The following is a 13,635-nucleotide window of genomic DNA, read 5'->3' on the forward strand; positions in this document are numbered from 1 at the left end:
ATAAGAATGTATGAACTATATCAGTCTGATATGAGCAAGAGAGCATAGATGACGATTAAAAAAAAACTTCTATAAAATTTAGATTGAGTCTTAGGTAGTATGTCCAGAAATGAAAGCGATGTATGAATGTCTGGATATTATAAAGATTTTTTTTTCTTTCCCACCCCACAGCAATACCAGTTCCTGTTCTAATTTTCCAGGATAGAAAAGCTTAAATGGTTTCATTACTCCTCCTTTCTGTCACATGTACAGGCAATTCGGTGCTATTAAAGATAATTTGATTATATGCTGTTTTGCACAGAGGAGCCTTTTCTTCAGAGCACAGGATGGATCCTGCGTTGACAGTGAACCAGAACTGTGTAGTAAAAGGAAATGTTTTATCTAACACTCATACTGTACTTGTTGCAGAAGTTGGAAGAGGTGGAATGAATGAGATATGGGTTGCAGGTGGGAGCGTGTCTGGGTCCTGGTTTTGGTTTGTGACTGACATCCAACAGACATGGAGCCTACCTGCTGCAAAATTCCTTTGTGATGCTAATAAAATCACTGACACGAAACACCTTCTGTTATGAAATAAATATAGCACAGGTTTTGAATGGGAAGGTTGCGTGCACAGGGTTTGGAGAGTTTTCTGTTTACAAACTGAAAGCTTGACACAGAACACAGGTGTCTGCAGTGGAAAATGCATGGGGGCTACATGCTGATCCTGTGATGCAACTGCATGGCTCCCTCCTGGCTTTGCTCTCAGGTCCTGCTCCCTGCTTGTTGACACTGCATTTGTACTGGTTCACTCCCTCGGTCTCTTTGGAGCAAACAAACTAGTTCCCTCTCTAGCAAACCTGTTTGCAGCATAGTTTGCCCAAAGTTTCCAGTCAAGTGATGTGAATGTGTACCATGCTGGAATTGGCTGCTTCTACCTAGTGCAGTCTTCCAGCTCTGTACCATCTCTCAAACACCTCCACGTGTTTTATACACATAAAATTTTTACCTGTCATACAACATCATATCATTTTGGTCCTTCTGAACTGAAAAGCCACAAAAAGTGACAATCGTGTCTTGTGGCCACAGAGACACCATGTGGATCCCAGTAGAAGTTAGGCCAAGTGGTACAAGGATGGAAGCCAGTCTGCACCAGTTGGACTGGGGTATTGAAATCCCTCCCTGGTGCTGTGTTATGAAGGCAGTGTCAGCAGGGTTATGAAGTACTTCAGATGGCAAGTTCTTCTCTCAAACTAGTAAAAATAAAAAACAAAACCCACCCTTAAACACAGATCTCAAGGTATCTAATCATGTATGCAAATTTAATAGATATTTTCCATCTTGACACATTTACTGCTAAAGAATGAAAGCAGAAACTGAAGATAATACCCCTCATCATCACAGGAGTGTGCAAGTAAATTAATGAATGTGTTCTAACTACTTGGATGCTCCAGTGGAGAGCACCAGGGGAAGTCCACAAGGATATTGCAAACTATGTCAGAGGAGCAGATTTAGAGTAACGAGTTATGAATGAGGCGTGGGCTTGCATAGCATCCCGAAAGAAAAGCTCTGCCTTCTATGTAGTTGCTTCATTCCGTGGGACCTGGGTTCAGTTGCAGAGGTTCTGGACAAAAACTTATTTAAATATATTATAATAAAAGGCATGTATTAAAGTGTTACATAAGCCAAATTACAGAGGGATAAAGATCAGTTCTAAACTGCTATGTTGTAAATACTCACCTGTTACCCTACTAAAGCACCAAATACAATCTCTGGTAAAAAAATTAAATTATTTATTTGTGTGTACTAGTGTTTATAACATCCAGCAGCACATCAAAAATTGACTTTTCTTGTGCTAACAAGCTACCTTCATAGAAACAGAATCTTAAAATGGTTTGCTTGACAAAGTGTGTTTTGGTATTTTGTTTTGGTTTTTTAATTTGTTTTGGTTTTTTAATTGAATGTGGTGAACTGGATGGAGTTAATGAATACATAGCAATGACTGGAGACAGAAATATTTTATTAAGTATCTCAGTATTTTATGAAGTCAATTAATTCAAGGTGGAGTAAAACTAAAAAGAAATCCAAGTATGTTTGAAATATAAACCCAAACACAAAACATCTGCAGACAATCCTAACTGCACCCTTTTAGTGAAAATTCACAATAACTGTAAAATTTTGATCAAAATATATCAGTATTTCTGTTCTCAGCTTACACTGCTTTAAAGGACAAAACAGCTTTTTCTTGCCTTTTTCTCCTTTGTACATAGAGACAGTTGGAGTTAGGGTTGTCAGGAAAAAGGTATTTGGGCCTTTGGCTGGAAGAAAAGTGAGTCCCTGGACTCATCGGACTGAATTTCATGCCATAGTGTTTGTTTAGTCCTCAGTGCTCTTCTGGAGAGCAGAGTTTAACAGTAAAAACAGGGAGCTTAAGCTATAAAGCTATCAAATATCAGTATTGGTCTAAGAAAATTGAGTTAGTAGGACCTAGGCTCATGTTTTCCCTACAGTGGCTCTAGGAATTAACGTGGTTTTGCAGTCATTGCTTCAGAGTTCAACACAGCACATTAAGCTGGTTTTTTAGGGGGTTTAAATTACCAGAATGACACTTCTTTACTACTGCTTTGATTCCTTTTTATTTTGGGGGGGGGGGGGGGTTAACTCTTATAGTGACTTTTTAAGTAAAGAAAGAAGCGTTTCGTTAAAAAGAAGACTTAAAGTTGCCTTTGAAGCATTGCAGTCAGCATAAAGCTCAGAAAACTGTGAGGTGGATGTAAACACCAAGACATTACAATTAATTGAGAGATAGCAAGCATCCGTTTATTTTGTCTCTAACAATCCCCAGCAGCTGTCACTTCCTTAGTTAGGAATTAGCAGTCATCAATATAATTGCCATACTGGGATGATAACATTTTTATCTCTTCAGTGATTTGATCTATGCTCACATCTGTAGAATCTGAACCTACAGGTTGCATATCTGTCTATCTGCGTATGCTTATTTGCCATTATTACACTTAGTTTTTTGAAAACTGGGGCATGGCGTGGGTCTTGAGGCAACCAGTTTCATTTTTGTGAGGTTCTTTATGTGTAAAAGTGCAATGCCTGAGATTCTGCTACCACAAAAACTGAGTTACATGAGGTTTGTATGCAGAGGAAAGAATTTTTTCTTGTATGTTTAACAGTCTATACAGCATTCAAATAACAAATAGCTGGGTTTAGCTGCCATTCAAATCTAACAGTAACAACAACAGTAAAAAGGTAATTTACTGTTAAACCTTAATGGGCCAGACTTATTCTACCTCCTAGGTGCTAGTCTAGCTGAGGGATTGGATGCAGCTGTAATACCTGTCAGCAGGATCAGATTAAGATGCAGAAGGGGTTTTTTTGTGTTATTTGAACTGGCATCTCACGGGAGGCAGAACATATGTTCCATAAACAATGGCGCATTTGAAGTGCTGTATTGCTCTTTACTGGTCACTGGTGACTTGAAAGAGGAAGATCATCTTTCACCCAAAAATGGGGTTGTGCTGTTTGATTATTAAACAGAGCTTGTTAACCTCTCTTTGAGAGGACATGTAAATTACTGTAGTCACAGTGGTCAGAAGCCACATAGACCATGGGTTTTCTTTGTTTTCTCTACAGCTGCCTGGATCACACTGTACAAGAAGTCCCTGAGGTTTGTTACAGTCACCTGGGCTAGATTAGCTAATAATTACCTGTGACTGTGTCAGTTTTTGGAACAATTCTTCCTAGGAGTTTATAGGAATAATCTCTTACCACTTACCACTCCCTTACCAGAGATACCACTTCTCTCTGTTGTGAAAATGAATGAGGATGAATAGTCACATATGTTCACGTCATGTACCTTATGTTTTGATGGTTCTGTAAATGCATGTTTTGGGTTAAAGTTATTAGGCTTTCAGCTAGCTACCCATGTTTTCTTTCTTTGGTGGAGGTGAAGGGAACAGTTCATGCTACATGTGAAAAGCACAGAGGCAGCCTGCTTTTGGCATACAGATGTAGTAAATGGTGGCTTTGACAGTCTGAACCGGTGCAGTGTTTTTAAAACAAAGGAGGATGGTCTTGCCTTTGCATGTTTCTCAATATTCAAGTGCTTTCTTTGTGTTGGAAATAGCACAGTTATTTTGCCCTAATAATTAGTAATATTTACAGGCACAATTGCAAAGTTGGGTGCCAGTGGTGAGTTGTACAGTATTAAATACTGCTCTACAAATAATAATCATGTTAGGCACTCTGTATACTCACGGAAGAAGCATTCCCTGCTTCTCTTTTAAGTGTGTTCATTAGATGTGCTGTGATGACATGCATCTTTGAGCACTAAAGTGGAAAATTCCTTCTGTACATTTCTTTCCTGGTTTGATTTTGATGTAATCAAGAGATTCAAGGGCTTATTCAAACCTTGTACGTGAAGTACCTTAAGATGATAATTGGATTTTCTGGAACAGAATTCGCTGTAGTGTGTTCTTCTGTGCCTAGGTATTTCAATGGATGTAGTTCAGATTATGAACTACTTTGTGCTGATTTCCCGTACTGAATTTACTGAATGTATCTTCTCCAGTGATGAAACAGTATTCAGGAAGTAAGTTTATTGACAGATTTTTGCTTTTCTCCTCCTCAGTCTAATGTGCTTTGGAGAAAGACAGACTTTTTTTTTTCCTCACAGAGGAATGCTGGGGGGAGGATTTGGAAGTGTATGCATGCAAGTATGTTAAAAAGAGCCTCTAAGCAAAATTTGAGATGAGAAGAGATGCTACTTCACTGTTTCATTGATATGGATATGTAATGCTAGCCGTATTAATGAAATCACTGAGGCTGCATTTTATATGCCCCATATGTGAGACGGGCATTTAAATACATGCCTAAACATTTCACTGATATATGGGTATTGCCTAAAACACGTTTTCACAGCCACACATTTGTTAGAGATGAACTGAATTTAGGGACCACGTGAGTTGGCAGGGCTATCAAGGTGGAAACCTGTTGTACTTAGTAAAAGAACTTACTGGGATTCCCAGTCTCCCTGCTCTACAGCAGATTTTAAGACGGGCCATAAATATTAATGATATCATAGTTTCTAGGTTCTTTAAACAGTATTATCTCAATTAGATACGCAGGGAATGATAGAAACATGCTTAATTTCACTGTTCCCTAAATTTGTTTTGTGTGCCCTCTGCTGGCTATGTATCAGTGCAAAACAAATAAGCGATATACAAAGATCTGTGGCAGCACAAAGGCACCAGTGCTGAAAGAAAGCTCATCCAGATCTTACCATGATGTTTGATTTTTATTGGGAGTGCACTGGAGAGGGGAAATGAGCTTCTCAGTTTCAATTCTCAAATGAAATGATTTTATTGGAAATTACTTTCCAGTCTTGCAGAAGCATGCAAAACTTGTGCCATGTGTGTTCGGAAGCGTTGAAGTACAAAAGTAGTATCTCCTGTGGTTTGCCAGCATTCCCTGTCTTGGATTTTGGCCAACACAGTCTATGCTTGTGTCTTTTCAGGGAGACATGTCCTCCTTAAGCATCGATCAATAGGCTCAGATTACTAGCTCCTAGCTCATGCTGTGTCTTGTTGCCTCAGATGTCAGGCTGTAGCTCTTCCTTGAAAACTACTTGGCAGCCTGGTCTGGCTATGCTGCCTCCTACAAACATCCCAGGACCAGTGTGGCGGTGTTTCACAACCGCTTGTCGTTGGTTCAGAAGTCCCTTGAGCCTCTTTCCCTGTGCCTCCCACCCACCCAATTTCTTTTTACACATAAATTGCGCACTCAAAAGAATCTGAACTTCACTTATTGTCAGCTTTGTCTATGCTTGCTAGTATTAGTTAACCAGCGCTTAATGTAGTTGTTGTTGTTATTGTGTATCCAGTGATAGAGGAGAAGTAAGGACTGCTGGTTTCCTGTACTGAAATAGCGGGTATCAGCACTGCTTATGTGATAATCTTCAGCACTATGTCCAACCATTTCCAGTCGTAGATGAATTTACTTGAGTGTTCTCTGTTATGTGAAGATGTTCTATTCCCTCTTGTCTTCCTTTCATTCCACATATTTGCAAAATGTTTACTGCCATGAAGAAAGTTAGTTAATCAAAAGCTGCTCAGCAGTTCTGCTGGTCATCAAGCACATCTGCAAATTTTAGATAAGATGTGCAAGGTACTAATAATACGTTCCTGATTAGACCATGTTGTCTAGTTGCTTTAAATGGAACAATACACCTAAAGCTTTATATTTCCTGTATGAGCACCTGAAGTGTTTTGAAGGCCTGTTTTTGCTCTGGTGCACAAGTGTGGATTACATGGTGAACTTCATAGATCACCATGAGACCAGACAAATCTAAATGCACAAGTCTAAAATAGTTTCAGAGTAGAGGCAAAGGGGGAGACTGGAGTTGCTGCAGATGCCTCAGGGACCTAAGGCAAACAATTCTGACTGGAGCCTTGACTGCTCATCAACTTGGAGGAATTGATGAGTAGAGATGAGAGGGTATGTGAATAAAATTTTGGCTAAAAAGGAAGGACTAGTGTTACTGAGGCATTTAAGGATGAGGTTTCTTTTTTTCTGCAAGGCATATTTGTATTGGTTGTGGGGTGGAGTAGGTCATCTCTTTTGGTTGACTTTAAGATTGTATTTATTTGTATAGATGTATTAGTACTTACTCAAAACTGTTTTAAGTTTACCACTGGCGGTGGGCATGAGGCTTTAGCATGGTCCTTCGGTTTTTGTTATAAAATCCATGTAAAGAAAGAATATTGACTGCTTCATGTAGATCATGAGGGGCATAAAATAAGGAGATGAAGCAGGAAGACTTAGGAAGATAATTAACAGACAAGGGGAGTTCAATTGATTATCTTGGCCAGTAGAGCACATGATGGAGAAAGGAAGCTTTTGCATACCTCGAGGCATGGAGTGTTTTACATGGTAACAGCGACTAGTCTCTGTAATAAAATAAAATAGGAGGAATAAAAAGGAAGAATAATAACCTTCTGGGATTAAGCTTGGCAAGATTAGTTACTCTAGGTGGGCTTTGCACAATTTTTGATCACAGCTCACAGGGTTTTTCCATAACTCAGGGAGCCTGGCATGTTCTTTTAATTTAGAATAGAAAGTGTAGGCCTTAAACAGCAGATACTGAGATATATCCCATCTTGCCTTAACCTGACGTGTTTGCCTTTCCTTTATTAAAAACTGATTACCCTGGAAACTGCTGAGATTAAATAACTTATTTCCAGTGGAGTCCAAATGGCTGTGATGACATTTTCATCTTTTTGGTAGAGGCAGACAGTAGAAATAATTGGACAGTAGCAAGAGAAATCAATTCTGTATGCCCACCGTGGAATATGATGGGATATAACAATGCACACCCATCATTTTAATTACGGAGCTTATATTGTTTGTGGGTCTGTAAACACAGCAGTTTAAAAGGAGAGGACACCTCAACTCCTGTCTTACTTTAATAAAATGTTGCTGCAATTAAGACAGTCGTGGAGAGAGGGAAATAGAGACTCTTCTGATTAGTTGTGATACACATTTTTTGTTAATTAATATATTTTGATTTATAGATTGCATAACATACAGATTGTCGGGAGAGAGGTGCATATATCCTGCAGGACTCTAATGCCTGGAAGAACTTTCTTGGTGACCTTGAATTTGTGACCCATTCTGTTTACTTACCCCTGTAATTTGTTAAGCTACCAAGGGCTAGAAAATTGCTTGTCACTGAGATCGCTTGACTTCATTTTTGTTTTTCAACATGCCTTGAAAAAGTCTTTGAGTCAGTTTGCTGTAGTGCTTACTGAAAAGAACGACCTTGGGCTCCTGAGGAAAATCTGTGCACATACATCAGATTGTGTAGTTGACTGTTTGAGTTATTCTTTTGTTGTGAAGTTGAGGCTGGCATACCTGTGTGACATTTGGAGGCAGGCAGGGAGAGCTGTTGCGTATTTCTTTAAACTATCTTTGAGGTGGTGTTGTTTTCCTCCTGTTAGGTCTATACTGGTGCTTCCTAGAAAGAAACTTTGTGATTCCTTTCTTTTTTCAACAATTCTTTTTCTTAAAGGAAGTTTAAACTATGTGCTTGAACATAGTTATATATACCCTGGTCATGGATACTAACTCCTTTTGAATAATCTCGCCTGTGTTTAGGTAGTCATCTACTTGTATTTATTTTAAGTGTCTGTTTAAAGCTTTTAGAAGCACCTAAGATTTACGAAAACTGTGATAAACATAAACTACACTAACATCTTTGTTACGTACTTATTTTTGTCTACCAGTGCTATTAAGTGTTGTGCTTATTGCTACATATAATTCCACTGCGCTCTCTGGGATCAATTATCTATTGAATTACCTGGAGCAACCAATTTTGTCTGGCCTGGGTAACGAAGTTGAAAGCAATTGGTGTGGGTAAAACCAGAAAGGAGAACAAAGTACATTATCATTTTAGTTTCCTACAGCCATGTGTAATGTCCTCTGGGTGTGAGCAAATGATTGCAAATCACAGGTTGGAGAACATACATTCTGCATATATTAGGCTTAATGTAACCACTTCTGCCGTTTCTGGTGTGTTGCACAGGTTAACATTCAACCTTCTGAATGGCACCGCTCTATCCTGCTGCCACAGTCCTGGTTAGGATTTATGAGTCGAACCTACAGTGCAGTCCTGCAGGTAATCTCGAGGTACATAATATTGTGCACATTAATGCTTATTCAAGTGGTATGACTTTTATTTTACCAGCAAGAGCATCCATGCAAGTTACAATAATTTAAAAATGAAGCTTGAGGTGTTTAATAATAAAACTTACGAAAAGGAAAAAAAAAAAGTCTTCAGTTAATGGCAGCACAATCTTTCTGTAATAACAGGATCACAAAGGAGACAGAAGCTATCTATTCATTAAATAGAACTTCTCTTAATCAGCATGTAATGCTGTCACACTGTGAGAGACGCGTCTTTTGATTTTTGCAGCCTGTCTAATGATTAGGAAATATCTTAACCTCTCTTTCATTAGGCTAGCTGACATGATATCTGAAGCAATGTAGTGTCATTTGTTTTTTCAACAGGAAAATGATCTAAAAAACTTTTAACAAATAGCTGCCTTCTAGAAGGCTCTCGTTGTGCTAGTAGAAGGGCTTATTTGTTTGTATTTCCAGGCCACATCAGCTGTTTTCAGTGTGAGCAGCTCAGGTTGCTGAGTGAATTCTAGAAGCTTTGACTGTTCCTTGTTTTGCTGTGCAGCAAAACATATGCTTCTCTAACATTTTCAAAACAAATTTTATCTTGGCCATCAACAAAATATCAGCTTCTAAACCAAGCCAGCCCCATTACAAAGCAGGCAGCAGCCATTCAAATTGTAATTTTAGGTCATAACTACAGAGGGGGCCATTGTTGCTTGCATTTAATTACTTTCCTATTTTGCTTCTCCTCTGAGGCAAGATTTCATGAGAAGCTTGGCATTTACCAGACTTGTTTCTGAAAGCCTCTCTGGGATTTCATGCCATTTTACGGGGCAGTAGAGCCTATTTTTGTTGCTTCTGAAGTCCCTCACTGGAGACCTAGTATCTTTACTTACTCCTTATGCTTCTATAGTACATTTCATCTTGTGGTGGCCAAAAGAGACTGCAGTATAAGATGAGTAGTCTGGATAGTACATAATTCAGTATTTCTGAACAGCTAGTAGAGTAATCATTTCTACAGTTTTGGAGGCAGACGTTCATAGAGTCCAGTTCACCAAAACACTTGTCTGAGGATTTTTTTCCCCTTTAGGCACCTGAAAGTCCTTTTGTCTTCTATTATGTCTATTCACATGCTTAAGCACTTCTGCCAATTTGTGCATTCAGCATATTTTTGAGATTGAAATCAACATCATCATGATGATCCTACAGGTCTTGATTTAGTACAGAACTTAAGCCAATGTTTAAGTGTTTGGGGAAATTGCAATAGGTTTTTGCATAGTTTTTATGGAGCCTTCTCTTTATTGTGTTGTATATGCTCCTTTAATGTCTGTGGAGAGTCACCTTTTGAGTGATATCTGGATTTACAGGATGGACTCTCTTGTATTCTTAGTTTTTTATGCACATCCAAACTACAAGTGTTCCATACCTGAAAAACACAGCTTACGTGCCTGTATTTTTCACTTAAGGCTTAATAACCTGCTAAGGAGCTGTAACTGACAACCTGAACAAGCTGAGATGTAGTTGTTTCACGGTTGGAGACTAAACATTAAAGCAAAGCTGCTTAATATGTTTAGATAACAATTGTTAGAGGCCAGAATCCATATCAACTCCTTTAAGGTACAGAAGGAACTGTGGTAGGAGGTTACAGGGAGGTTGGGGTCATAGAAAGGAAAAGGATGAGGAATTCTGCTTTAAGTAGTGAATCTAGAAAGTGATGTTTTGCTGTTAGAATCCATTTTAACTAGCAGGCTTCTAAATCTCATTCCCTGCTTGTTGTACCCTTTCCCAACGGAACTTTTCTCTTTGCGTGGACTAGGAAAGATGTCTCAGTATCCGTGGCCATTTGTAGCATCTGCAGCTTGTTTTCCTCACTCAGAATAAAAAATATGACTTCTTTTACTTAATATTTTGTGTATTACAGTGGGATCCCATATGAAAAGCAGTCAAGTTCACTTATGAAGTAGCCCTCAAGTGAAAGGCTACATTCATTACCTAAGTGTTCTCTGAAGAAATCTCATGATGATTTGCCATGTAAGATCCACTTCTGACTTATTTTGTAATTCTGCAGGGGAGGCAGGCAGAGCTGGAGATGCAGTTAAAACATGGAAAAGAGGATCCTGAAGAGGTGCATTACAAACAATTCACAGCCTGGCTCTGGTAAGGAAGTGCCTGTCTGCTCCTGATCACTTGTAATGGCAAGTGAGGGGGCAGAGGAGGGCAAGACTTCAATGCCTTTAGTTTTGCAAGTTTAAAGACTGTATGAGCACTAATGAAAAAAAAAAACAAACCACCAGATACAATGATGAAGGCGGAGGGGAGGAAGGGGTCACGGGAAGAAGGAGACTACTGGGTAATTGTCTGTAAGGATTCCCATATGCATGAGTTCACAGGTACCTTCCCCTCTACAGTGTCTGAAACTTTGTAGGGTGAGCAACTGGAAGGAGGGAAAAACTGTATTTGTTTTGTATCATGTTAAAGCAGAAGGATTATGGAAAGAGCAAAACTTACTTGCAGAGACTAAGTGAGCTGTCTTACTGAAAATGGCTTGATAAAAGAAATGTGAGCCATAGTATGATGTATGTTGTAGTGAACTGAGACATACTTCTGTATGGTAAGTTGGCAACGTTGAGCCTGAGGATGTTGTTTAAAACCAAGCACATGATGCACACTGTGATCCATATCCTCAACTACTTCTGTTTCAATGAGCTGAGCAGTATCTGTGTCTGTCAGGATTTAGTCATGTATGTGAATGGCCAGGGGGACAAGGTGGGAAGTGGGAGGCTTATGGAGAGAAAGAACTACGTATCCATGGACAGTATAAATACCTGTTTCTGTGCTTGTTCATAAGTGCATTGGGAACAAAGTATGTACAAATGAAACCAAAATGCCCTTTGCCCATTTCAGTCAAAACAGTGTTACTAAGTCCCACTCAACAGGAATACGAAATTTGTGTCTGTTGTTTTATTCCAGCTAAGTCTAGATTAGAGGCTTTCATAGTAAGATCCAGAATGATATACTGTTGTAGAAGAGATTCTTTATGTAGTAGTGGCACAATTTTCTGTTGTTGCTCTGCCCAATCCCTTTCTTGATAGGGTATAAAGAGAAGACATTTTCCAGGTGAGAAGAATGCCTATAGCGATGCTGCTTTTGTAGATTTCTCCTGAACTGATTTCTGCTCTCTAATTCCTAAATAGTGTTAATGTAAGCTATGTCAAAAATGAACAGAATTCCTTTTAACAGTAGAGAAATCAAAGCAGTAAGTGAACTGGGAGCCCAGTATTAGCTTTCATGTCTTTTCCTGTTCCCCCTTAATTGTTTGGTGCTTCAGGGCTCTAATTTCAGTACCCATTAAGCATTTGTGTTGCCCACTGGGTTTAACCTGATTGTGGACAGCTTGATATAAGCTTTAGTGTTAATGCTTTATTGTATAAGTACTGTGCAATTTTGCATTGGCATTTGCCAAGTTGGTGTAAGTGTTTCTAGTGTAGATGGGTTTGAAACTGTGTGCAAAAACAGTGTGGTTATGAAGGAAAGCCTGAGTAGGTTTCTTTTAAAGCCTGAGTATAACTCAATCTTATAACATATGGCTCTGTTTTACAAGGCATGCATTTTTTAGTCTGCTAATTACATGTTTTGGAACTGTGATTGGAGTGTATATGTTTCTGTAGGGTGACAGTCATGGCCAGGATGGTATTGTATGTTGTAGTATAGAGGATCTCTTTCTTTACCCAAACCTGGCAATATAGAAGATTCACTGCAACTCTGCTTCTATCTTGATACGAATGCAAAACTAAACAAATGCAGACAAGTAGCCTATTATAAATCAACTACAATAATGTGTAAGAAATTGTAACTACTCCTATGGCTTTCGTTTAAGTGGATTCAGGTTACTCTACTGTCTAACAGCGTAATTGCCCGTAGTGGTTTCCAGCATAGTAAGTGTTGGATAAATTGTTGTGGTTGTCCATTGTAAAACATTCTCATTTTATTATGCTAAGACATAGCACAGTAATCTGGAAACTTACGTGTAACAGCTCAAAGAACAGATTTATGGCTATTGCATGAACCTGCATTTTACAAAAAGTGGTATGAAGTCAAATAAGAGCCCTTTTATAAAACATTGGTAGTGCACATGAGCATGAAGAGCTGTTGGGTGGTACGTAAGCACTTTTACAGTTTTAATGCTTGTGATTAATTTGCGCTAAGTCTTCTGATAGCTAGATGAGAATTGTTAACCTAGGATGGACATGTGTAAGGCATAAGGGGAAATTAGCTAAGTTTGTGCTATAGTATAATGAACATGGTGTAAATTCTTTCTGTTTCTGTTGCAGGGTCAGAGATATGTTGACTGATGTCATCAAAGGTGCTTCCAAGTAAGAACTGCTAATTTATTACAGATGAGAATGAGTTCTTTTTTGTGGCAGAAGGTGTAAAATAATATTTTCTGCAATTGGTTATCTGCCAATTTCAAGATTTCCCATAACTGCTCTTCAGGAAATGAACTCTTCCTCACCTTGTGCTTTGAGATTTTTACCACTGACTGTGTCTATTAGAAAGGCTGATGCCTAGTGTTTTGAGTAAAGCCTGGGTAGTGCTGTATGCACTATTAGTCTGTTCTTTTTTTTAACTAGCAGATTGTTTGCCTCAAGTAGCTTCATATATCTAGAAGTTGGCTGGTCTTTAGTGGAATATGGGCTCTTCAAAACTGTCCTACTTTCTGTTAAGGTGTCTGTCTTGTGCCCAGATGCCCCCAAAGGCAGGAAATTACATGTCTTCAGATTGTGACAGGCTTGTTCATTTGCTATTAGAATTAGCGTGTGGCTTTCGGGCAGCAATAAGTATCTTAACCTTCTTTCATAGGCTGCTAAAGTGGTTTGACTTTCTCCTTTCGCTCTCCACTGGCACCTACCTTCCTATTATGCTTTGCCCTTGGTTAATCTGAAATTGGCCACTTGCACCAGGTTAAGC

At 38.9% G+C, this 13,635-nt stretch overlaps 1 protein-coding gene across 2 annotated transcripts in view; it reads left to right on the forward strand.

Moving 5' to 3' along the window:
* Positions 1 to 13,635, forward strand: part of FOCAD (focadhesin) — a 128,608-nt gene that overhangs the window by 81,955 nt on the left and 33,018 nt on the right. For both annotated transcript variants that reach the window (XM_076361906.1, XM_076361904.1), the window contains 3 exons: positions 8,570 to 8,662; positions 10,736 to 10,824; positions 12,999 to 13,040. In XM_076361906.1, coding sequence (XP_076218021.1) covers positions 8,570 to 8,662; positions 10,736 to 10,824; positions 12,999 to 13,040 — 224 coding nt within the window. The remainder of the gene's footprint in view (positions 1 to 8,569; positions 8,663 to 10,735; positions 10,825 to 12,998; positions 13,041 to 13,635) is intronic.

This window comes from Aptenodytes patagonicus, chromosome Z (genome assembly GCF_965638725.1).
Source record: "Aptenodytes patagonicus chromosome Z, bAptPat1.pri.cur, whole genome shotgun sequence".
Lineage (NCBI taxonomy): Eukaryota > Metazoa > Chordata > Aves > Sphenisciformes > Spheniscidae > Aptenodytes > Aptenodytes patagonicus.